The following is a 23,097-nucleotide window of genomic DNA, read 5'->3' on the forward strand; positions in this document are numbered from 1 at the left end:
TATTTGCTGGGGCCTCAAATCACTCCAGTGAATTATGCTAAGATTTAGACTTTAGGACCTAGATGTTTGGTGTAATTCCTTGATTGATCTTTTGTATAGATAAAAACAGATTTCCTGTTGAGGACAGTAATTTATAAGTCTACTTTTCCTCCTAGAGCTACTTTCTCATATTTGTGCCTTGGGACAAACATTTAAAATACCTGTTCATAAAAACTTCTTTGCACTTCAGATGTTTCTACATGACAAAGAAAATGCAGTGCAAAGGTGCCTGGTTTGCTCTAAACATCTTAGCTTAGAAACAAGAAGCCAAACAATGCATTAATGCAGGCTCCACACTGCTGTTTGGGCAGGCTAAAGGAGATTTAGGGTCAGGTCAGCAGGCTGGGAATCTGCACAGCACTGCACTGGGCTGTAAGAGCCACCCCCTTCTGCCTTCTCTGTTTACTATTCATGCTTTCCTTGCAGAATTTCCCAAGCAGTCGAACCCAGCAGTCCTCTTTTCACAGGATCCTAGCCCACAATGTCATTATTTTACCAGGAAAATCACTATTTTGGAAATATAAACCACTATTTTCACACTGCTAAATTGTGCTACATAAGAGAGACTTCCAAGTTCAAATTTACATTGAATTTATTTTCTTACTGCTTTCTTCCCTGCTTCTCTAGGAAAAAATTATTATTTCAGTGGCAAGTTTTCTTACTCTGCAGTGGTTACAAGTCTGACTGATTTCTCTCCATAGCAATGTCCTGCAGTAAAACTTTGAGCTGGTGGTTATCAAGAAATACTCACCTCCATTGCTTGCAAAGTAGTGGCTCTGTGCCCCAGCTGAAACCAAACCAAATTCCTGATTCCAAAAGCAGCCAAGGAGAAGCCAATACAAACCCACCCATACATGAAAAATCAAATACCAACACACTGCACATTCCTCTATTCTTGTTAAAACCAATCTAGGAATGTTAATAACAAGGCAAACAGATCTCTTTGTCAGAAGCTGGAGCTGGTGTCATGGAAAAGAATTCCTGAAATTATTGTTAATAGCCATGAATCATCACCTACAGGAGTCTGGGGATCAGAGGGCACAACCTCAGTGCTGCATCAGCCAGGGCTGTAATTGCCCACACGTGTGAGGGAATGAGGATGCATCAGGATTCACCCATTCCAGATGAAACAATGCCTAATAATACTAACATGAAGGATTTATGGTTAGTGAGGGAGATTAGAGAAACCACTTCTCTTGAAGTAATTATCATTAAGAATTAAAAAGAAATTACAGGTGTGTCTTGTGGTAACAGCACTGAACTGGAATCACTAGATTGAGGCTAAATTCCCTGCTCTACCACAGACATCCTTTTTAAGGTTGATGTATTAATTTCTGTTACAATTAATCAAATATGAAATAAGGTTAATACTTTCTTTGCCTGTGTTTGGTATCTAAGTGGAAGCTTTTCATATCTGTAGCAGTGTAGGGCTTATGTCTGGATCAGGACCTGAAAACAATGCCCTGAACATCAAAACAAACACAATAGGAAACCTCAGTGTATCCTCCTAAACAAAGATATTTACTCAAGCAAGTACATTTCCAAACAATTTATTTCAGAGTTAAAATATCTCTGTAAAACTTCTGGGAGAGATTGCTGGGAGTGACGGGCTGTGCATGTTTGGACAAGTAACTTACCTGGGGATCACTATGTTTGTCCCATGGTGGTCCTTTGAGGAATAATCAGCAATTGTTTTCAATAATTCAAAACATGGAAAAGTGATAAATTATATTACTATGAATGCTTTTAGTAAAAAAAAAAATAAATTAAAAAAGTCCTGGAACACATTCACAAGGACCACACAGAGCATCTTGCAAAGATTAAGACTTAAAAATAGATCAGAAATGTATCAATCAATTTTAAGATTGTTGACTGTGAATGAGACAGCACTCTATAAATCAGAAGTCCTTAATAAAATTGCTACTCTTTTGCCATAATCAATGCCCTTGGTTTCAGTGTAGCTGGACTGATATAACTCATAATGAAGCTGATGCATTGTATTTTCTTGCTAGAAATAAATCTTAACTAAACTGAGGTCAATGACAAAAGAACTATTGCCATCATTGGAGGCAGGGTTGAACCTTCAGAGTTGCCTTTGTGCATTAGGACAGATCTGTTTCATTTTAGTTGTTGCTGCTTTTCTTTTTTTCTGTTTTACCTTTGCAATTGTCTGAGAACAGGACTAGAAGCCACTGGCGTGTTTTAGCATGAACCTGTGTGAGAAATACTTTCCACTGTCAAAATGCAGCTCACCAAACAATCATTACCTTAAGCAGGCAGAAAAGACAAGTCAGTGTCTTCTGGACTCCAGCTCCTCTCTGCAGGAAGGGATCTCACTACTGGCTTAGAACAAAAAATTGAACAAATTAAAATGGCAGCACCATCCCTGATGTTTTAGTCTAGTTACAGAGAAGTAAATGTAGATGAAAGTGTTCAACCATTCTTTTGAATATGAGAATTATGTAAGATGAAGCCAGTGATAAATCTGTTACATTTTCTGTGAGCATTCAGATAAGAACTTCAAGGAGCAGTATGAAAATTTCAGATACAAGATCATTTTGGCATAATTTCTCCTTTGAGAGAGCTTTATTTTTTATATTCCACCTGAAGTTTGAAAGTTTGTACTCTGAGACTTGCATTAAATCAAAAACTGAGCAATAGGCAGTCAGGCTGAAAAAATTCAGACATGTTTGTACAAAGATCTCTTGAGCAGCTCCTGCTGGAGATGGTGGGAGCTCTACAAATGAAAGATGGGTGGGGTGGACCCCTTTTTAAATTTTTTTTGTTTGTTTTTGTTTTTTCTTTTTTTCTGTTTTTTTTTTTTCCTTCTATCTGAGGGATAAAAGGGCTTCTGGTCTCACTCATAATTTTAAACAAAATCAGTTTGGCCATCCTTATGCTGTTGCTAGCATGAACCTTGTTTCTTGTATGACTAAATCCCAACAGCAAACACCATCTGCCTGTTGAAGGAGCAGGCAAGTCACCACCGAGACAAAGTCTCACTCATTAGGGCTTAGGAAACATCAGGGCTGTTTTTCCACATTCTGTGCATTTGTTTATTGAAGTTCTTGCTCTGATATTGAATATATTTTCCCCTATTAAACTGAAGAATTTACAAAGGGTTTTCCTCCAGATCCAAATTAATTTCAGATGCCATTGTGTGAAATTTTACTGAGGTCCTTGAAACAGTAGATGGTCTTGGAAAATTATCTTACAGCTAAGAACACAGAAATTCAGACTGTGATAGAGCAACATTAATAGTAGTGGCACATCAGTTTACCCTTGCAGGAATAATGTGTTTCAATTACTGGTGTGAAACGATTCTTAAGTGCTATTTCTCCACAATATCCATAGGAGCTAAGAAAAAGCTGTGACTTTTTATTCAGACATTTAAATTCCAGCAAGTTCTAAAAGGCACCTTTGCCTTGGATTTTATTAATTTAAATAGAAACATACGCTTGAAAAAAATGCTATTTTATCTGAAATAATAGTTGTTCACTCTCTGATTTAGTAAGGTACTATTATTTTGGAAGTTAACATTTTCCATTCAGCTCTAGAATGATTTTAACATTTTGTACAGTAGGTAGAAACAAATGAATAGCACACCAAAGTGCTAAGTTAGCTACTTTAAAGTACATGTACAAATGTTTCCTTTGCTGAATGCAGCTGCTTTCCAGCAGGACTGCCCAGCCACTTCCATCGCTGTGAAAGGTCATAGAATGGGCTGGGTTGGAAGGGACCTCAAAGCTCCTCTCGTCCCAACCCCTGCCATGGGCAGGGATGTCACTCCCTGGACCAGGCAGCTCAGGGCCCCGTTCAGGCTGGCTTTGAAGGTGGATATTCCTACTGGACTGGCGTCAGATCCATGGCCATGGAAAGTCATCGCCTGCAGAAGGCGAGGAGCAGTGGGGTTCCTGCAGGAGAGCTGTCCAGCAGTGGTGCCTTCTGTTCCCTTCAGCATCTTCCAAATGGGAGGCACCATGCTGGGCTGCCTGGATACCTTCTGTGAGATGGTGGGTATGATTGGAATGTGTGTAATTTTGAGCCTCAGCAGAGGAAAACCTTCCTTTAGGCACTGTCTGTGCAGCATCTGGAAAGCAGCTGCTTTGACAGCAGTGACCCTCATCTGCAGAGTGCAGTGGGTACAGGGCTTAGTCCCCTTAAACTTCTGCTCAGATTCATTTACTATTGTAAATGCAGGTGAACCCAGTGGGAAGAAATGATGTCTGACTCAGTTCAAAAGGCTGAATGATTTCTTTATTATAACTATGCTATAATACATTAATATACTGTATAAAGAAAGATACTAAAACTACATACTACTTTCTCTAATTACCATATCTAACTCATTCACAACTTGTGACCCTCTCTGAGAGTCCAGCCCCAGGTGGGTTGGATTGGCCATCAGACTCAAACAATCCTCACCAGAATCCAATCAAGCAATCACCCCAGGTAAACAAGTCTCCAAACACATTCCACATAGAAAAAAACAAGGAGCAGAAATATAAATTGTTTTCTCTTTCTTTCTCTCTGTGCACCTCTATGGAAAATCCTGAGAGAGAGAGAGAAATATGCTTACCACAATTTACAGTCGTTGGGATTTGATATCTTGAAAGCATTTTATACTGGGGTGGGTGCATGAAAGAACAACCTGTTAGCAAAACGTGGTGCTGTAGGGATATCTCTGGTCCATGTTGCTGGAGCAAGTGAAGGCATCAGTACAACCCCACAGCTGGCTGTCAGTGGGAAAGTACATTCATCTTGATATTTCTGAGACAACATTTCCAACAGAAACTGAGGTTTGTATTTGACCATTAAAACTGAGAGCAAAATTGCAAAGAACTATATGGATGTAGGAAATTGATTATGTGCAATTATGAAACACTTTCCAGAGGTGTCCATGGCAACTAAAATTCATAACTTTATGGGATAACAAAAATCCCAATAGAGATCATGATCGAAATATTGACTTTATGTCAAACTGTAATTCCTCTCTCCACTCCTCATCTAACCTTTTCATATTCCACAGGATACAAATTACTGACCTCTTCCTTTCCATTAGAAGATAAGAACCTTATCACCTTTCCTCTTTTCTGCAATCCTTATCACTCTACAGGCAGGAAGTCTGTGCTCCCAGGTGGTCTAATTGATACATCTAATTAAAGGCAAATCATTTTTTCTCAACTTGTATTTAGCTTTTAAGTGTGTTGCTTTGATTTCAGACCTGAAGAACAGCTTTGTGTGCCTGAAATTTACTCGTTTTTAAACTGTACTAATTGGTCAAATCAAATGTACTACAAACTTTGCCTTTGCTGTGCACCAATACATTCATTTTTGTTAGAGAAAAAGAGAAAACAATTTGTCATGGTTCTAGTTAAAAGCTATGTGTGAGGTCTGCAGCTCTTCAGAGCTTTTGAGATTAGGACAAAATGTTCAAATATGATGAGATAAAGCATTCAGTAGAGACAAAGGTAGAGAAGTGGATTAGCAAGTAAAACAATTTTAGAACTTTCTCTCTCAAATCAAGATGCAAGTTCCAAATTTCTTACCTTGTGACCTGTTGCTGTAGGAGAAAAAAATGGGATTATGCAAAATTGAGGAACTAATATAGGGTGCCCTCCATCCTCCTATTCCTTATCATTTTGTTTAGTAAGACTGTCTTGTTGCCAGTTGCTAATAAGGTTTGTGATGGTTTGGGGTTTTTTCTAAGCTAATTGCTCTTTTGATTTGGGCTCTTTAAAGTATGTGATAGGATTGCTGTTATAATATGCAATAACCACAAGAATCTCATTGAGTTTTCTGAGGACGGACTGTCACAAGCCTTTTGTTTGCTTATGCTGAGCTAGTACTTGGCAGCTTGTGTGGTAGCTCAGCCATTCTCTAAATTAACAGGTTGTTCTTTGTGTATGAAGGGGGATTGATGTGATTGAAGTGATTAGCATGTATATGCCTATACAAATTGCTCTGAGGAAGAGAGGGGTCCAGTCAAGAAAACTGGATAGGTCCAAAGACCTTTCAGGTTGGAAGAACCCTGGTATGTTCAAGAGTGTGCAAAAGACTTAAGAATAAAATTTCAGACCAGAATATGATTGGGAAAGTACAAGTTTACTCTAGAACCTTTGTTCATGAAAGTTCAACAATGTATTTGTTAGATTTCTTTGAAGGCAAAAGCCCTGATGCAGATACAAGACATAGTGAGAAAAAAATCAAGAGCAACAATTTATTTTTCAGTGATAGCAAAGTTGGGCCAATCCTCACAGTGTTTGGCTTCCTAAGTTACTTGAGAGTCTATAGAAAAATGACCATTCAAGTGCTTAAATGCATTTTAATGATACTGCCAAGTGACTCGAACGACTTCTCTCATAGGACTTGGAGTCTACATGTTTTTTCCTTAAGAGCTAGTGCTCCTGTTTCTGTGGCCCAGCCATAGTTACCCCAAATGTTATTGCAGGGCTTCATTGTGTTGGCAGGGCAGGAGAATCCTGTGTCCCACACAGTTTTAAGGTTCACCTGCTGCTTAAAGTCCCTTTACATTTCAGCATGTGGAAGCACAAGATTAACTGTTTACTTAGTCTTCACTAATATTCTTACAAAGTCTAATAATAGAAGACTGGCCTAATTCTTTACATTTGTATGCACACAGGTTTTGGTATTTTTTCCCCAAGCGATGCCATAGACTTCATAAGATAATGGGAGGACCCCAAAAATACTATTTTTCACCTTCAAACTACCTTTTATTCATATATAATTGACTAAGATTGGCTTTTGAATACATGTGTAACATAGAATTAATATACTTTGTTCTTGATTTTGCCTTGCAGTACAGAATTGGACAGCTGTACATGATCAGCAAGCACAGCCATGAGCAGAGCGACCGAGGGGAGGGTGTGGAAGTGGTGCAGAATGAGCCCTATGAAGATCCCAACCATGGCAATGGTCAGCTAACAGAGAAACGAGTCTATCTCAACAGGCAAGTGCAGTAAAACTGCTTCTCCCAGCATGGACTGTAAGAAAAATTTGCAAGGAATGCAGGCAAGAGCCTTTCTGTTTCAAAAGATGTTCCCGTGAATACATGGTGCTTCCTGGTAGCCATGAGGAGGTGGGATAGATCAGTGGCTTGAAACAGAGGAATTGGCTGTTATTCTTTCTAGAGCATCTTCTCCATGAGAAGGAATTATAACTTGGAGTTCAGGATATACTGAAATTCAGAACTTTTGTTTTCTTTTACACTTAATTGTCATTCTGCTTTCCAAAATTGTTGGGGAGGGGGAGCCAACAAACTAAACAACAAAACCAGCAAAGACCCAACCTCCCAGAAAAACAAAACTGAACCATTGAAAACGTTTAAGTTTCCCTCACCTCATAATCATGTCACAAAGCCAGCATTTTTGCTGACTGTATTCTGCCTCAGCAAAGTTAATTGACATTATGAATGACTGTTGGATAATGTCAGCCTTCTGGATCATTAGGCTTAAAGACATGGTGGAAAATTTGGGGGTTTTCTCTCTGAAGTTCCATCATTTCTTAGAGTGAAGTGTTTGTCTTCCTGTGCTGTAATGATACTTCTGAGGGTCAATGTCTCTACACTCACAGACTGGAGATGTTCAGAGATATATATTTGTGCAATATGAGATATATTGCACAATCTGTTCCCATTTTTTCTACTGCTGATTTAATTGAATATCACTGCTTTTCCTGAAGTTCTTCTTTTCCCCTGGGCCTGTTTCATTGTATTAAACTTATGCTCTGCAGCATTTTTGAAGTGGGCATACAAATACTGAGGCTATTGCTTCTACATTACAAGTTCCTCCTGCACTGCAATTCTGACTTATCTAACCTTAATTCAGGCCAAATTGAATCACCAGTGATGTTGCACACACACACATACACACACACACACACACACACAAGAGTTCAATAATATATATCTTGCCAAAATTTAATATTATTGTGATTGCAAGTGTTTTCTCACAGGCTAGGTATAGGACTTGGGAAAAATCAATATATGTGTTCCCATAGTAAAGCTCTCACATGTTGTGGGTTTTTAAAAAAATGTTTCTGTGTATTTCTTTCCTGCATGTTAAAAATAAGGGTTTAAGCACAGAAGAGCATATTCAGAACTGGCATTTCAGGACAATTCAGAACGACAAATACCTAGAAGCCATGTACAAACCATACTTGGGAAGCACGTGATTCCTGGTAGTGCAGGCAATGGAACACAGGATTTCTTAGCCAGAGATGGTTACAAACATTGACAAAGGAGATCTTTGTGCCTACAACAACTCAGGACAGTTACCTAAAGCTGTGGTGGATATTTGAAGTCATGTTCACTGACTTGAATGATAATTCTGAATCCTCTATCACCAGATTTGCTATTTGAATCTGGGTGTGGTGTCAGATATTGCAGTACTGTTGTTGCTTTGTGGAAAGGGTCAGGATGTTGTCAGGCTGCTGTGGATTTTGCTGGGAGGCCAGGATGTCTCTGGAGGATTTCACTCAAGGAGACGTGCTCCCATACAGGATGTGCTGGAAACTTCTCCTCTGCCTGCCTTGCTGAGGAACACAACTTCCACCAGCACAGTTCTCTCCTTCAGCTTTTCTTCTTCCTGGGCCCACTGCCCTAACAAACTTTACTTTGCTCTATTTTGATCTGAACTGATATGTCTTAAAGAAATTTGAGACTGAACTTCATCTGGATGGAGGAGAAATAAGGAAAAGAAAAAAAAAAACCAGGGTGATTCCTCATACCTGTGCTGCTGAAATAGAGATATTATCTTTTCTTGGAGCGGACCTTGGAAGAATTCATGTATGTCTGTGGCTTGAACTTGCCAGCAATTCTGAGTATAGTCTATGTTTTGCTCATAAGGTTATTTTTTTCAGGATGTTCTGTACTGGTGAAGATAGGTAGGCAAATATGCTAAAAACAACAATAACAAAAAAAAGTGCAAAATGAGCAGATGTATATTTTCTAGTGTCAGTATAACCTTAGTTATATTTAGGATTGTTTATTGCCTCTTCTCTCCTTCTGGAGCAATGTTTTCAGAAGCTGAAAGTCTGCATCTTCTGGTATTTATAATTTAGGCATCAGAGTAAAGTTTAGCAGGGGTAAGGGAAGTATTCGTAAAAACACTGACAGAGGCTGACAAAATAAACAGAAGATCTGATACAGGGAAGTCTATTATGCAGGATGTAAAGTACTGCTTAAAAGTCTGTACACAAGAAAGGTTTATGTGAAGAAAATAATCCGGTTTTGAGCAATGTCATCAAAGAGCAAAAGTCAATGCACTTGGCTTTGAATCTGTAGATAATGTACTAACATCTGCATTTTGCCTCTGCACAAATAAAATATTTATATGTAGCCAGATCATGGTTAAATAAACCTTAATGATCCCAAATGTATTTTCTTCAGAATTTTGCTAATATGGAAAGTTAATTTACTTTCTGCACACAGTTATCTAAACAGAACTATTTCTAACATTTACACTTGGGAGATTGAGGTTTGGAAGCATCTCCTGCAGTTCAGTACAGATTCATTCTTGGCCTGGGTGTTCTGCTCAATGCTTTTCCACACCAACAGCATTTGAACTGAGTCCCCCAAGTACAGGGATATCTGTGGTGTCCAAGGTCTGCTGTCCTTGGAATAACTAGTTCTGCATCTTTGTTCCTGGCACCCTCAGTGCTTATAACTGAAGTCATTAAGAGAGGGTTGAAAGATGAATTATAGTGAGCTTGCCTTTTTGAATATTTCCTTGTTCATCAGTTTTTGGTACCCTCTGTGACCAGAGTGCTGGAAATGAGAGATCCAAGAGCTGAGGTAAAATATGCTGCCACCCTTCCATAGTAATAGTCAATTACCCTTTAATGATCCCTTCAAATGGTGTATCTATATCTTTGATTTCTGATTCTGCTGCCTTTGTACCACTGCACTGGTGAGTTTTCTTGACAGAACAAACTCTAAGCTGTCATGTCAGTTCCATTAATTCTCTTTTGTTATTTGCTTTCCCCATCAGCAAAGTGGGACTAATGCTGCCTACCAGCCTCACGAGGTGTTTTGAGTGATCTGTTAATTTTAATATAAAAGCTTCCTACTCAGGAATTGGTGTTGGTAGTGTGGGCACAGCTGCGTGCCAGGTGAGCTGAGCCAAGAGCGTTTCAGGGCTGGCAGAGAGCATGAAGGAAGAAAAAAGATTCTGTAAGAAGAAATAATGGATTCGGGATCGAAGTGGACTGAAATCCCACATTCCCTCCTGACCTCTTGTTAGAGAGTGCCTCCCTGTGGCTGCGCACACCCTGAGGTGCCACCGGGACACCTTCTTTGGCCTCAGCTGTTGAGTGAGTATGGCCAAAGGTTCCAGCCATGAACTCCCAACATGAGCAGCCTCAGTTCAGCCCACTCAAAGGTTGTTGCTGTGGCCCTGATCTGCTCCCTCTGCGAGGTGAGCACAGCTGGGGCAGAAAATTAAAATTCTCCTGAGAAGTCTGGGTACAAACACTCGCAAATGAAGGTTCATCTAGAACCTTCAAAAACAATACACATAGAAATAGTCATAGTATATTCTAAGTCATAATATATTCTAATAATACAAGTCATAAGTCATGAGATATTCTAATTTTATATTTTCTTTTTACTTTCAGCAAACTGCCTAGCTGGGCTAGAGCAGTTGTTCCCAAAATATTTTATGTTACAGAGAAAGCCTGGAATTACTATCCTTACACAATCACAGGTAAGGAATTTGGCAGAAATGATTGCTGCTTTGTGGTTTGGGGATTGTTTAGTTTATCTTCAGAAACTCCAAGTTACATATTGAACTACAAGCACAAAGTCTCCTTAACAACTCCTGTTGAACTGGATATACTTGTCACCTTATATTTACTGGTATCAGGAAATGAAGATTTATAAACTAAGGATAGGTAAAAACTGGAGTGTTGTATTTATGGAATTTCTTGCTTGCAAAGAAAACATCAGGTGCTTGGATTCTGTCTGACTTGTGTCCTTTGTTGTTCCTTAGACTTTAGTCAAATATAAATCTGACACAATATAAGACTGACACAATCATTTTTATTACTAGTGTGTGTTTACTGTAAGGATCTTGTGTCATTGTTTTATTTCACATTTCTTTTTTTTTCTTTTCCCTCTTCTTTTTCTTTTTTTTTTTTTTTTTTTTACAACTGGACAATTGGAAATCAGAATACACAGTAAGTTTTTCTTCCTCTTTTTATCCCAAAAATAGAAAAATGGCATAAAATATAGTAGTGGAATCCAATCTGATTCCTTCTTAATATAGCTTATTTATAATGCATTCACTAGTGAAACATTATTTTAGTTATTTGTTTAAGCAATTTAAAGGGAAATTTGAAGTAATTTTAAGGGGATCCTATAAATTATTTTTCTTTATCACTTCAAAATTATTTTATATGTTTTTACTTACTGACTTTAAGAAAGAGAACCTTCCATTAAAAAGGGTGAGGCTTTTAAGGTTCCAGTTGTTACATGGAGACATGATAACAGATTTTATTTATTGGTTTATTAACTTATAAAATGCTCATCTCTGGTATAGTATCTGGGAAACTGTACAATCTGTAGACAAAATTAAAGATAATCTGGGCACAGTGCCCAGAAAAATCAGCTATTCCCTCTCACTGAGCTAAGGCAAAATATAGCACATAAATCATGAGAAAAAATGTTTAAATATACTGGCCTCAATAATAGCAATGAGTTTCCAGCAGCCTTTGGAAGGTGAGGAGGGGATGGTGGGAAGGTTCCAGGTGAAGGGACCTTTCAGAAACTTCTGCTTTGATTTAGCTTGAACTTGTAACTGCAGGTAAAACATAATGCAGATGTTTCTCTTAATTCTGCAGTGCTCAAAACGTTTGTGCAGATTTTTTAAAAGCTTATAAAGCACAAAGAGAAAAAAAAACAGTGTGACAAAAAGAAAAAAAAATAAAGGGATTTAAAGGCTCAGATCTGAAAGGTAGAGACCAGGAGTTGAAACTATGACAGCCATGTTTGAAAACCCAAAGCAACAAACTGTGTTTTCCAATATGTGCTACAGGTACTTAGAATATTCATTTGATTGACAGAGGAAACACAAATGTCCCAGAATGGACAGCAGTGATGAGGGACAGATTCTCAGCTGGTTTTGCCAGAAGAGACTTTTGCTAGTGTCTGTCAGAGTTCACATTAATTAAAGTTTACTTTTGATGGCACATTTAGTTTTAGGCTGGGAAGTTGACATTTGCTGTGTTGCACTGATATCTCTCCATGGTAAATTTTTTCTTTAACTGAAAATAAATTTGAATCTTTTAATGTGATTTTTTTTTTCTTTAACTGAGAGAGACAAGTGGAGATGATGCAAAGGATGGTGGCAGACAGAAATATGTGTCTAAATTTGAAATGCAATACATTATTAAAGCCAAACAGCAGTGCTGTACTCAGAGAATCTGAATCAGGAGGTGATCTCTGTCTGATCTGGTGAAACAACACCTGGTGCAGGTTGGAGGAAGGTACAGCTACAGAAATGTTCAAGAGCATCAGCAGAAGTGATTGCAGTGTTGAACAGTCATGTAAAGAAAAATTAAATCAGTCCAGAAATTTAGAAGGCAGGCAAAACCATCGCTAAGTGACAGTGTAACTGCCTAGGGGAGCTGGGGACTAATTACTATGGTGCAAGGAAACTGAACTAGAAGTACTGGGAGGAGATAAGGAAAACTCTGCTTCAGACAAAAATCTAAAATATGTATTAATGGAGCTGATGGGCTATGAATTTATCTTCATGGAAAACAGAGACAGTGCCTTTGCCTCCAACTGTTGAATCTAGAACAAAAATGTCAAACATACCACTGGGAATAATTGCTATTCTTGTCTGGAATATTTCTCTAAATTTGATCTTCTGTATCCATTAGAGAATTCTGAAAGAAAGAATAAGCCCACAGACATTGCCCGAAATATGTAAGATAGCTTGGAAGCCCTTTTCCTAAAGATCATAAATTCTCTCTGAAGGATCTGTGGGAAATGGTGAGAGTCAAATTGAGCCTCATTTCAAGGAAAACTCATTCTAAAGGCAGGCCAATAACTGGATAAATAAAGCATAATCTTATCAAGTCAAGTATGTACTGCTCTGTGGTATGTTCACACCTTATTAACCTTGTAAATTCCACTCTAAATAAAGAGAAGGACCTTAAAGGCTCAGCATGTTATTTCAGTTTGTGTTAGTGATTTGGAAGAGGATGTGAACAGCAGACTGAACCTTACTGACAGTCTTAAGGTTTTTCAGTTGTAAAATATGTAAGCTGTTGAGAAATAGCATTCTGGCATTTAGAAATGCAGTATGGAATAATTTCATCAATCTGATTCTCCTGTGAATATTATGGAATTCATAAATATGACCTTCTTGAAGACCTGAAATTAGGACATCTAAGAAACAATGCTCATCAGGCATTGAAAAATAATTTTCAGAATATTGTTCTGTACCATGGTTGTATAAAAAGCCGAGAGCAATTGGATGCATGAAAACAGGAATGGAAATTACACTGTCATGATATTAGTCCTCTGTAATCTGGATCCAGTTATGATGGCATCTGCTTTAAGCAATGGTATTTGTTACACAGCAACCCCCTAAATTTGACAGCAAACACCACATCTGCTACTGGGTATTGACAACCATGTTAACAACAAGTAAACCAAAAGCCACACTTAAGATAATGAGTTTTACAGAACTATTGCAGAAGTGATGCTTTTGTGGGGTGTAATTTGTGCTATAGGGCCATGTCAGGAGAGCATTTGCAAATGCACCTCACTAAAGCTGCCTTACAAAAGACTTCCTCTCAGGAAGGTGACACATGGGGACTGTCCCAAGGAGTGCTGTATCAGAGCCAAAGCTAATCCTTGAAAGCTTCCTGCTGACATGGAGAGGGAGGAGGAAGTCAAAAAATACTGTCAAAGCTGAAGCCAAAGGAAGTCATCCAGATTTGGAGGTACTATTTAGGGAATAAGATATTTCTGTAAAGTTCAGAGTTTTAGTGGTTAGGGTGTTACTTCAGACCTGTATGTGAGAAAGTGTCTTCAAGATAGACACTGGAGCTGCTTTGGTTTTGATCTTGTCATTAGAAACTTGATAAGATATCTTGCTAAAATACATGTTTAGGTTTTATCTACAAATCCATTTATATTGTGATTAGGTTGATTTAAGATAATAAACCCGTGATCCCATATTTAGGATGCAGCAGAACTGCAGCCCTATAGGAGTAACTCCAATGGATTCCACTCCATAAGCAATTCCAGGACTTGGGTGTGGTCAGGTGCCTCCTGCCCAGCTACACCTGCTCCTGGGGAATGGGTGCTGTTAGCTGCTGGCTTTGGAAAGAATTCCTTTGCTAGTCAGGGGCTGGGGCCTTTTTCTCTTGGAAGATGGAGACAAGATGCCTTGCATCTCTCAACAACCCTTGTGCACCAACTTATCACAAATATGTATCTTTAGTGGAAATATGTATCCTGCAAATATGTATCTTTAGTGGAAAATACTTATGCTATTCACAGTGGCAAGAACTGAACTTTCAGGAGGCTTTGTTATTTTTATTTCTGAGGTTGCCCAGCAAGATTAGAAATAATTAACTAGAAAGCAAACTTGTGTCTACTGCAAACCAAACACAAAAGAATTGCATAGAACTAAGTTTCTTTACCTATATTGGGATATTGTTAGAAAATAAACAGCACAGTGCAAATATCCATTTGACCTGCTCAAGTGACAGTGGAGATTCTGGACAAAAAAAAGAGAGGAGCCTCAAGCAAACAATCAGATCATGTTTGGTGACTAAACCATGGTACAAAACCTTCATGTGATTGAAGTACACTGAAAATGAGCCAAAGTTTAGCTCTCAAGCTGGAGTAGAAGGTGGTTAGGAAAAATACAAAGAGAATTTAAGCAAACTCTGGGTTTGAAGGTGCAGCTCAAATGTTTACCAGGGATCAATTCAAACAGATTTGCCTGAGCTGAATGGCTTTGGTGTTGTTAGCAATATTTCAGTTCTGGGGCTGAAATTTAAAAACAGCTGGATAATTTTTTTGTGCATAATTTATGGACAATTGTTAGTTTCAAAATTATATAGACAAAACAAACATTAAAATGGCATTGTTTGCTCTGTACAAGGAGGAGGACCATTCCTTCAACATCCCAAACATCCTCATGAATAGAATATAAATCCAGAATATTTATGAAAATTAGTTATGGAACAGAAAGCAGGAGACAACAATTCCTTTGATGATTTATCACAATGACATTTATTCTTCTACAGCAAATGACTGAGGAAAATAAAATTATGTCATCTGGTATGTGTCAAGGCCCCAGAGTGAGAGTTACTAAATGGTCCATTACTGACCTGCTGGTTTCTGATTACTTTTGAGAACAGGCATGTTTTGTGCTTCACTTAGCTGCTGGTTTATCCATGAAGTAAATTATCTGGAAGGAATGTTTTTGTATTGTTATTTTTATAATGAGATGACTTGAGAAGGAAAACAGTTGTTTCAGATAAACATTGCTGTAGAGTTTTTTCCTGTGTTCTCTTTATCTGATTACCAGCCCTTGAAATTTGGATCTAACCCCCCACTCTTCAGGGCTGAAACTTTTCTGCAGCTTGAGGATTTGAAGTGTCTGCATCAAAAATGCAGTACAAAGAATCCATACTGCAGGATTAGAACCTAATGCAAAATTAATGCCAGCATCCTCCCATATTATCCCCCCAACTCAGAAAACAGGCTCACTGATGCCATTGTCCTGGGAAAACACAGATTTATTTCCCTTAGTAGATGTTCCAGCAAAAGGAAGGACCTGTGTAATATTTATAAGAAAAAAAAATTACATTTTTTAGAGAGCTGCAAACCTGTATTCTCCTTTAATAGCTTAATCCCATTGAAATTAGTAACTCAAACTGCTTGGGAGAATTCCCCTTTTTCCAGCACTGCCTTATTCCAAAGCAATCCAGCCCCCTCTCTGATGAATGGGACTGTCATTTCCACTTGTGCATGCTGCTTTTCCCTTCATTTCTTCTTCAATAAGCAGGTTACTGTTCCCATGTATCAAAGAAAGAGATCCTAAGGGAAAAGCAAAGCCAGAGATAAGATTTTTATAGCAGTTGGAGGCAACTTGTTACTCATCATTGCATCTCCAGGTTATTGTATACAATACAAATAGTGGTTTTCTTCCTCAGCTTGTTTATGAGAGTTTTGCTCCCTTGTTTATTTTCAAGCCCTGTTTTTGCATTGTTCTTTTCCCTTCCACTCAACATCAGTTCTGTTTGCTGTTTGCCGCCTTCCTGGACTTATCTTGCTTTCCAAATTCTCCTCCCTCTCACTGAGTCACACCTTCCAAATGCCATCACCCTGCCCAGCCCTTTCCGTCTATTCTCTTCCAGCCTTGTCACCCTGATTGATGCTGGTTTGTGCCTGGGTGACCTGGTCACACAGCAGCTCTGGGGGCTCACATGCAGAGCTGTCTGGAGCAATCTGATGGGAGTCCATAACTCCCCATTGTCCATTTTCCAAAAAACATTGAACATTCCATCTTCCACCACCCCACAGTCCCACATCCCTTTTGTTGCTTACAACAAAGTTGAGATTCCATTTCTTGTTCTCTGGTTTTTGACCTTCAATAAAGAAATGCTGTTGTTACTCCCTGAGTACCAAAATAGTGCCCAAAAATTTTGAGGATGTGATGTATTGGAGTGGAAAAGTTTTCATTTGCTTGAACACTCTCACTTCATTGTAGCAGTCACTTTGTTCTTTGTCTTTAGGCTCCATGGAGATTGCTCTCTAAAGAATCCAGTTCCACCTGTGTTGTCAGAATAATGCATATGTGACCAGATAAAAAAATCATCAGTCTGAGAAGTGGTGGAAGATGAGAGAGAACATTTACATGAAATGTCTGCCTTGCTGGGCTTTTATGTTAAGATTTAGGGAAATATGCTTCTGCTGCTAAAAAAAAAAAAAAAGTGGGATTAATTTTTACTGTACAGAAATAACTGCCAAGGATTGTGGATTAATATGCACAAGGAACAGGAGCAGTGAAGAGGAAGGATGAGGTCTGTAGTAGGTCTTTGAACATTCTGCAGGCAGAAACCACATGGAAAATGAAACCAGCTGCAACAGCATTGATGAACTGGCATCGCTCACACAAAGCAGGTTCCAGGGGGTGAAGAAGCCTCTCCAAGACCAACATATTTGCTGACAACTCCAGTAATTCCCACAGCCACCTCAGGTAGAATTACTATGCAAAGGTGAATGTGACAGCCTTCTTTGTTAAATGATTGTCACACCCCGCAGGTGTTTGACTGTCTCTTTAAGACTTTGGCAAGTGTTTTGGCACACTTCGGTTCTACCCTGTTCTTGTAAGTGTAGCTCATTGCTATGGCAACGCTAATCAATCATCATGCTAAAAATAGGCCTCGCGTTTTTCAAGAGGTTATGTGTAGGGAATTGCAAACGCAACTGGAAGCTGTGCTTTCCATATGCTGCTTTCATTCCCTTCATTCTAACATGGAAATACCCCTGCTCACGCTGGTAATTACTGGTTCACCCTCCTCTTATTGCACTGGTGCTCTCTTGAGCCTTAAACCTCTCCTGGTTCTTCAAAAATCGAGGTGCCAAAAATAGGAAATTTAGGAGAACAAACAAAAAGCCCTGAAGATTCCCCTTATTTGTTTTTGAGTGTCACAGGTGTGCTGGGGTAATGACAATTTTTACAGGCCTTTATAAGACGTCTAAAAAATCTGGAGGTGACAATACCTGGAAATGCCTCCTTTGAGACCTTTACACAAAGACACCTTATCACTGAAGATTTTGAATTATTCTGTAGAATTTAAGTTTCATTTCAAGTTAAAGATTGAATTTGCCACTATTTCCTTCCCAAGAGGAGCCTTGCATGCTGCCTCCAGTGAAATGGAGAGCTGGAAACAGTGCCCTGTGCATTCCTGTGTGTGCTCAGGATCGATTGCCTCCAGGTCAGTGCTGGAAGAACACAGGCCCCAGAGGAGGCAGAGCAGAAAGGGAGTGGTGCTCAGAAGAAAATAAGAATCTCCAGAAAGGTTTATTACCTACTATTCACTCCCCAGTTTGTTTCTGACTGTTGCATAACAATTTTAATCCCCATTTAAGTAAATACACTGCCACTTGAGGGGAAAAACCCAACTTTTTGCACGATGAATAATAGTCTTTTGAATGATGCATAAACAGTTTTCTGGTTCTGCCAGAGCCCTCTGCCAATTAGTCAGAGTGCAGCTGATGAATCATGAGACACATTCTGTGAAATGTTCAAAAATTTAGACCCTGCTAAGTGTTCCTGTGAGGCAGCGAGACCCCCCACAGCTGTTGGAGCAGTGATTGCCAGCTAGTTGAGTTTCTGAGGGAGATTTTTGCGGTGGAGGACTTTCTGGTGAATTTGAATTTTCATTTGGGGTAAGCCCATGTTACCATTTATAATCTCAAGTGAGGCTGTTACAGCTCTCTCCTTCATACTAAACACACAGAGAGGCTGCCTGTGGGTGGCTTTACAGAAAGTGGCTCTCTAATGAGGTGGCTTGAGGTAAATGGCGCCATTCTTCTATGCTATTCTAAGGAACTCTGGTCTTTTCTTAATGCTTCTTTTTGAAATACAAGGTTAGAAGCACTCTTGTTTTAATTAGAGTTTAGATTCTGGGTCACAGGAATCAACAACTCGACTCAAGCAGTGGCTTGTTGAGCTGCTCCAGGCAGCCCAATGCAGTCTCATGTTCAGTACATGGAACGGTGACATTTCAGTGTCATGACCTGACTCATTGCTGGCAACCTCCTGGCAGTGATTGAAAATGGCAGGTATTTCTTTAATACCAAGGTCAAAGGGAAATATGGCATTTGGTTTTATTCATAATTCCCTCTGAAACTGCAGCTGTGCTTCAGATCAGCAGCATAATGGGGTTTTGCCTTACATGGCACCAGAACCTTATTTTGAGGAATCTGTCTCACTTGTTTTTTCGACAAGGATTGATTCTAGAGGAGCTTATTGATAGTGGATAGCCTGTGATCAGAAGAAAACTGAACAATGACTTGTTGAGTGATACCCATTGAAGGAGGGATGTATTTGCTGCAGTCTCCAAGGAGTTGCCTTTGATTTCAGCTCTTGCACTACACCTGGCCTCCTAAATGCCCTCTTCCCTTACTCACCAGCCCCTCCCTTGAGGAACTCTCTGAATGTTTTCAAGCCTGAACTTGGACCAGCAGCAGTATGAACACTGAGGTGTCCCACCAGCCTCATTGTATAACCTGTATGTACAGCCCATGAAGGAGTCATTTGCCATAGGGGATTAATGATGTATCACACAAGGAACTGGCAGTTAATGCAGGGAAAGCCTTGGTGACTAATGGCAAAGATGCTGAACTAGTGTCATGTAGAGCTGGTTAGACAGCTGTTATATCTGCCTGTCTGAAAACTTGCTTTGAAAGAACTGTGAAATGATAAATCAAATGTATGTGAAATATTTATTAGATGGGATTATGTTGCCTAGTATTACAAATCCTAGTCTGCATAACACAACTAAGCTAAGCAATCCTCAGAAAAATACATTTATTCCCATGTAAATATAGAATATTAATCTTTAACAGGAAAACATTGGTGTATTTTTTTTATGTTATTATCTAAAGATTTTTTTTGATCTAGTATAAAGGAATTTTCACAGGGGCTCATAATCCATCTAAATTTCATTAATAGGAAATTATGCTAAAATTCATTTCTCACTGAAAATTAAGAAAAAGCCTAATGTATGAAAGCACTGCTGTCTGTTTGGTCAGGACCTGCATCTGGTGAAGTGTCCTTGGGTTTTTCTATATGAGGGATAGACTGGTCTATAATGAGGGATATTGAGTTGCTCTCAAGATCTTAGTGAATTGAATTTCTGACAAAACATTCAGGACATTCATACATAGCGAGCATGAAAACCATTGCATCTAATTATTCTAGACTGCTTATACTGATTTATTTGTATCTTCATTATAATTTTCAGCTTTAAGATAGACTCTCTGGATCCCTCCAGAATCATCAAACCTTTCAGGTTTATATTCTGGGAACATTACTTTTTTTCTTGAAATAATCTGAAAAAAAAATAAGAAAGGTGATGCCAAAAGGAATGTACTGAATATGTCAGCTGATGAAGTAAGGCATATTTCTTGTGTTAAACTTTTTGTTGTTGTTGTTGTTGTTGCAGTGTTCGTTTTTGCCTAAATTCTCCATTCATATAGAGACAAAATATGAGGACAACAAAGGAAGCAATGACAGTGTAAGTATGACACCTTGTGCAAAAATTGACTTAATCCTCTTTGTTAACCACAGTCTGGCTGGGGTCTGGAGGTCTCTCAGTCTGGGAAAAAGGCCCCATCAAACTTGTGCCCTTGCCCCTCCCTGGGTGCCCTGGTCTTGAGCAGCAGCAGGGAAGTTACCTCTGAAGTACCAGGAGATGAAAGATCTATGTACACACCTTCCTTCCTGCCTCTTCTATTTGTTCCTTCTCTAAACACAGCATAATTTACATATGTGAATTTAGTCGTGTTGAAAATTTATGGAAAGTAAAGAAAAGATGACTGGGACTTTTTTTGTGTGTGCTTGTATTCCACTTTCTGTGTTTCACATTATTATCTCTGAATAAAGGGGATTGAATTCCAAGGAGGTGTCAGGAAGAGCAAACAGGAAACTAAACAATGGCCAGAGATGAGAGGTCTCAGAAAGCAGCTTGGGGGAACAATGGCTGTGAACTTAGGTGATGCTTTTGGCAGTCACTTACCCGAAGTTAAAAATTTCCAGAGTTAGAGCTTAGAGATGAGAAGGACAATTAACTAAGTAAAATCCTCTTTAGAGGAAGGGTGGGAGTGAGTAGCCAGCAGCTGCTGATCAGAGAGGCTCAGGAGCAGAAGGCAGGAGGTCAGTCAGACTTTGCTGTGCAGAGAGCAAGGCAGAGTCTGCTTTTTCCTTGAAAAAATAACTTTCACTAAAGCTCAGTATGTGGAAATTGAACCCTTGGGTTCATACCAAATATGTTTCTCCCTGTTTCATTTTGGTATGCATTGGTTGCAGCCTTATGGGCAGAGGTTTCTTGTAGGCGTGAAACAAAGTTTAAATGTCTGGAAATTTGAACTTTGAAACAGAGACCCAATGATGGGGTGTTTGAACTCATTCTTGAAAAGGAAAAAGGCAGTCAAGCAGATTTTAAGGGGTCTGAGCACAGCCCTCCAGTGTTTTGGGGTGTCTCTCCAGCAGCCTTGGTAAGAGGAAGGTGTTCTGTTCTCCAGGTGGGAGGTACATTTCCCTCAGCCCCTTGGGGCTGCCTGTTCATGACACTAACAGCTGTTGCACTGCTTATGGCAGAATAATTACATGTACAAGAACAAGGTGGAATTTGGAATAATGCTTTTGGCATGCAGACACTTTCCCACTGGGAACATGACAGGGATCATCTATTAACCACCAGATACCAACCACTCACAGTCGCTGCTACTCTAAGCTAGATCAGTGAGTGAGTTAAAAAGAAGTGTATTACATTACCAGCTAGATGAACATCGTGTAATTTATGCACTTTTTAATGTTCACTTCTGCTTTTTGGCAGCACTTTAATTCAGAGCAAGCCTACACCTTTGGTTTTGGGAGGGTGCAGACTAATTTTCTGGTGCATTATAATGTCAGCAGTGAGCAGACATGATCTGGGCTGCTGTCTGACAGAGGAAGAACTGAAGCTATTTCAGCAGAGTGAATTCTTTCAGTGTGTCAGCTTGTGGCTAAAATACTGTGAATTAAGCCCTGAATAGTATCCAGCCAGAGAATTCAGATGAAAGTGGCACAGAGTAAGCCCATGGTGGGATACTCCAGTGATGTAAATCAAAGAAACTCTATTCTGCTTGAATCCAGCTCTTCCAATGTCATTTTTTGCCAGACTGCCAGTGGGGTAATATCATATTACCTTTCTATTGCAGCATCTGAGTCACAGACTAAGCCAGTGTTTGCCTAGATTAAGAGATTTCACTGACCCCTATTTGAACTGAGGAGGAAAAAGAGCAGGAGCAAATTAGAGGGTTTCACTCCAGCCCTAATTTCCCTGATTTTGTAATTCTGAGAACTGTGCTGTTCCCTGATGTGAACACAGTAAACCAATGGAAGATCTACATTTTTGTGCTCCTGTGACCTTTATCTGGGACCACCAACATGACTGGTACAACACTGAAATGCTGGAAGGTTCCTAAATATGGAGAGGCTTCTGTTAATCAAACACCTTGGAACTAGGAGCAGGAGTCAACCTCATTCCCATTACCCAATGGGCAGGTTTAAACCTCCCTGAAGAACTTGCAAAGTGCATTTCTCCTTTGTGTCAGACGAGTTTAGATTAAATGTCACTGTTTGGGTAGAAAACAACAGGAAGTATAGCACCTATAGATTCCTATAGATTCCCATAGATACACTGTATCTACTATCAACTATCAGCCTTGTCTGATGAATCCAAAAAAACCTTCTGTAAATTTTGCAGTTGTAATGCAAAATAGACTGAATGAATATTAATGTTACAGTAATGAGGGCAGTAATACAAATCTGATTTTAACTCAGCTATTTCTTAATGTATTTTTTTAGATCATACAGATTTCTTGAAATTTTTGCACTCTGATCTATTCTTCATTTCCATACTGTCTGATAAAGTAGATATTGATTATGAAAAGCAATACTTATATATAAGGATACTAAAACTAATTCCACTGATCCATGAAAGAAAGCAAGTATAAATGGTCTTGGGTCCCTGTCATTTGGTAGGGTGGGATGTTATTAGAATTATTTCATTGAACATGTTGTGTTGTCTGGTTATTGCAATATATCTTGATGCAAAGTTCCTACTGATTTTTCTTCCCATTTGGCATGATAGAAGAAAGTAGTAATACTAGTGAAAGATGGTATCTGCTCTGGAACCCAATTTTTTTATGTCTTAGAATTCATTATCATCTTAAGCTATTTTAAATGTGTTAAAGCATCCTTGTTCCAATCTGTTAAAGTTTGCAGTTGATTT

General features: G+C 39.0%; 1 protein-coding gene across 5 annotated transcripts in view; it reads left to right on the top strand.

The window, feature by feature from the left end:
• Window positions 1-23,097, top strand: part of PITPNC1 (phosphatidylinositol transfer protein cytoplasmic 1) — an 84,296-nt gene that overhangs the window by 35,382 nt on the left and 25,817 nt on the right. For 4 of the 5 annotated variants that reach the window (XM_085556683.1, XM_077787391.2, XM_085556684.1 and 1 more), the window contains exons 2-5: window positions 6,861-7,009; window positions 10,675-10,763; window positions 11,228-11,235; window positions 20,266-20,337. In XM_085556683.1, coding sequence (XP_085412809.1) covers window positions 6,861-7,009; window positions 10,675-10,763; window positions 11,228-11,235; window positions 20,266-20,337 — 318 coding nt within the window. Of the gene's footprint in view, window positions 1-6,860; window positions 10,764-11,227; window positions 11,236-20,265; window positions 20,338-23,097 lie in introns of those variants that run through there. The other variant, XR_014949299.1, reaches the window with a different exon arrangement.

This window comes from Lonchura striata, chromosome 18 (genome assembly GCF_050655825.1).
Source record: "Lonchura striata isolate lonStrDom1 chromosome 18, ASM5065582v1, whole genome shotgun sequence".
Taxonomy (NCBI): domain Eukaryota; kingdom Metazoa; phylum Chordata; class Aves; order Passeriformes; family Estrildidae; genus Lonchura; species Lonchura striata.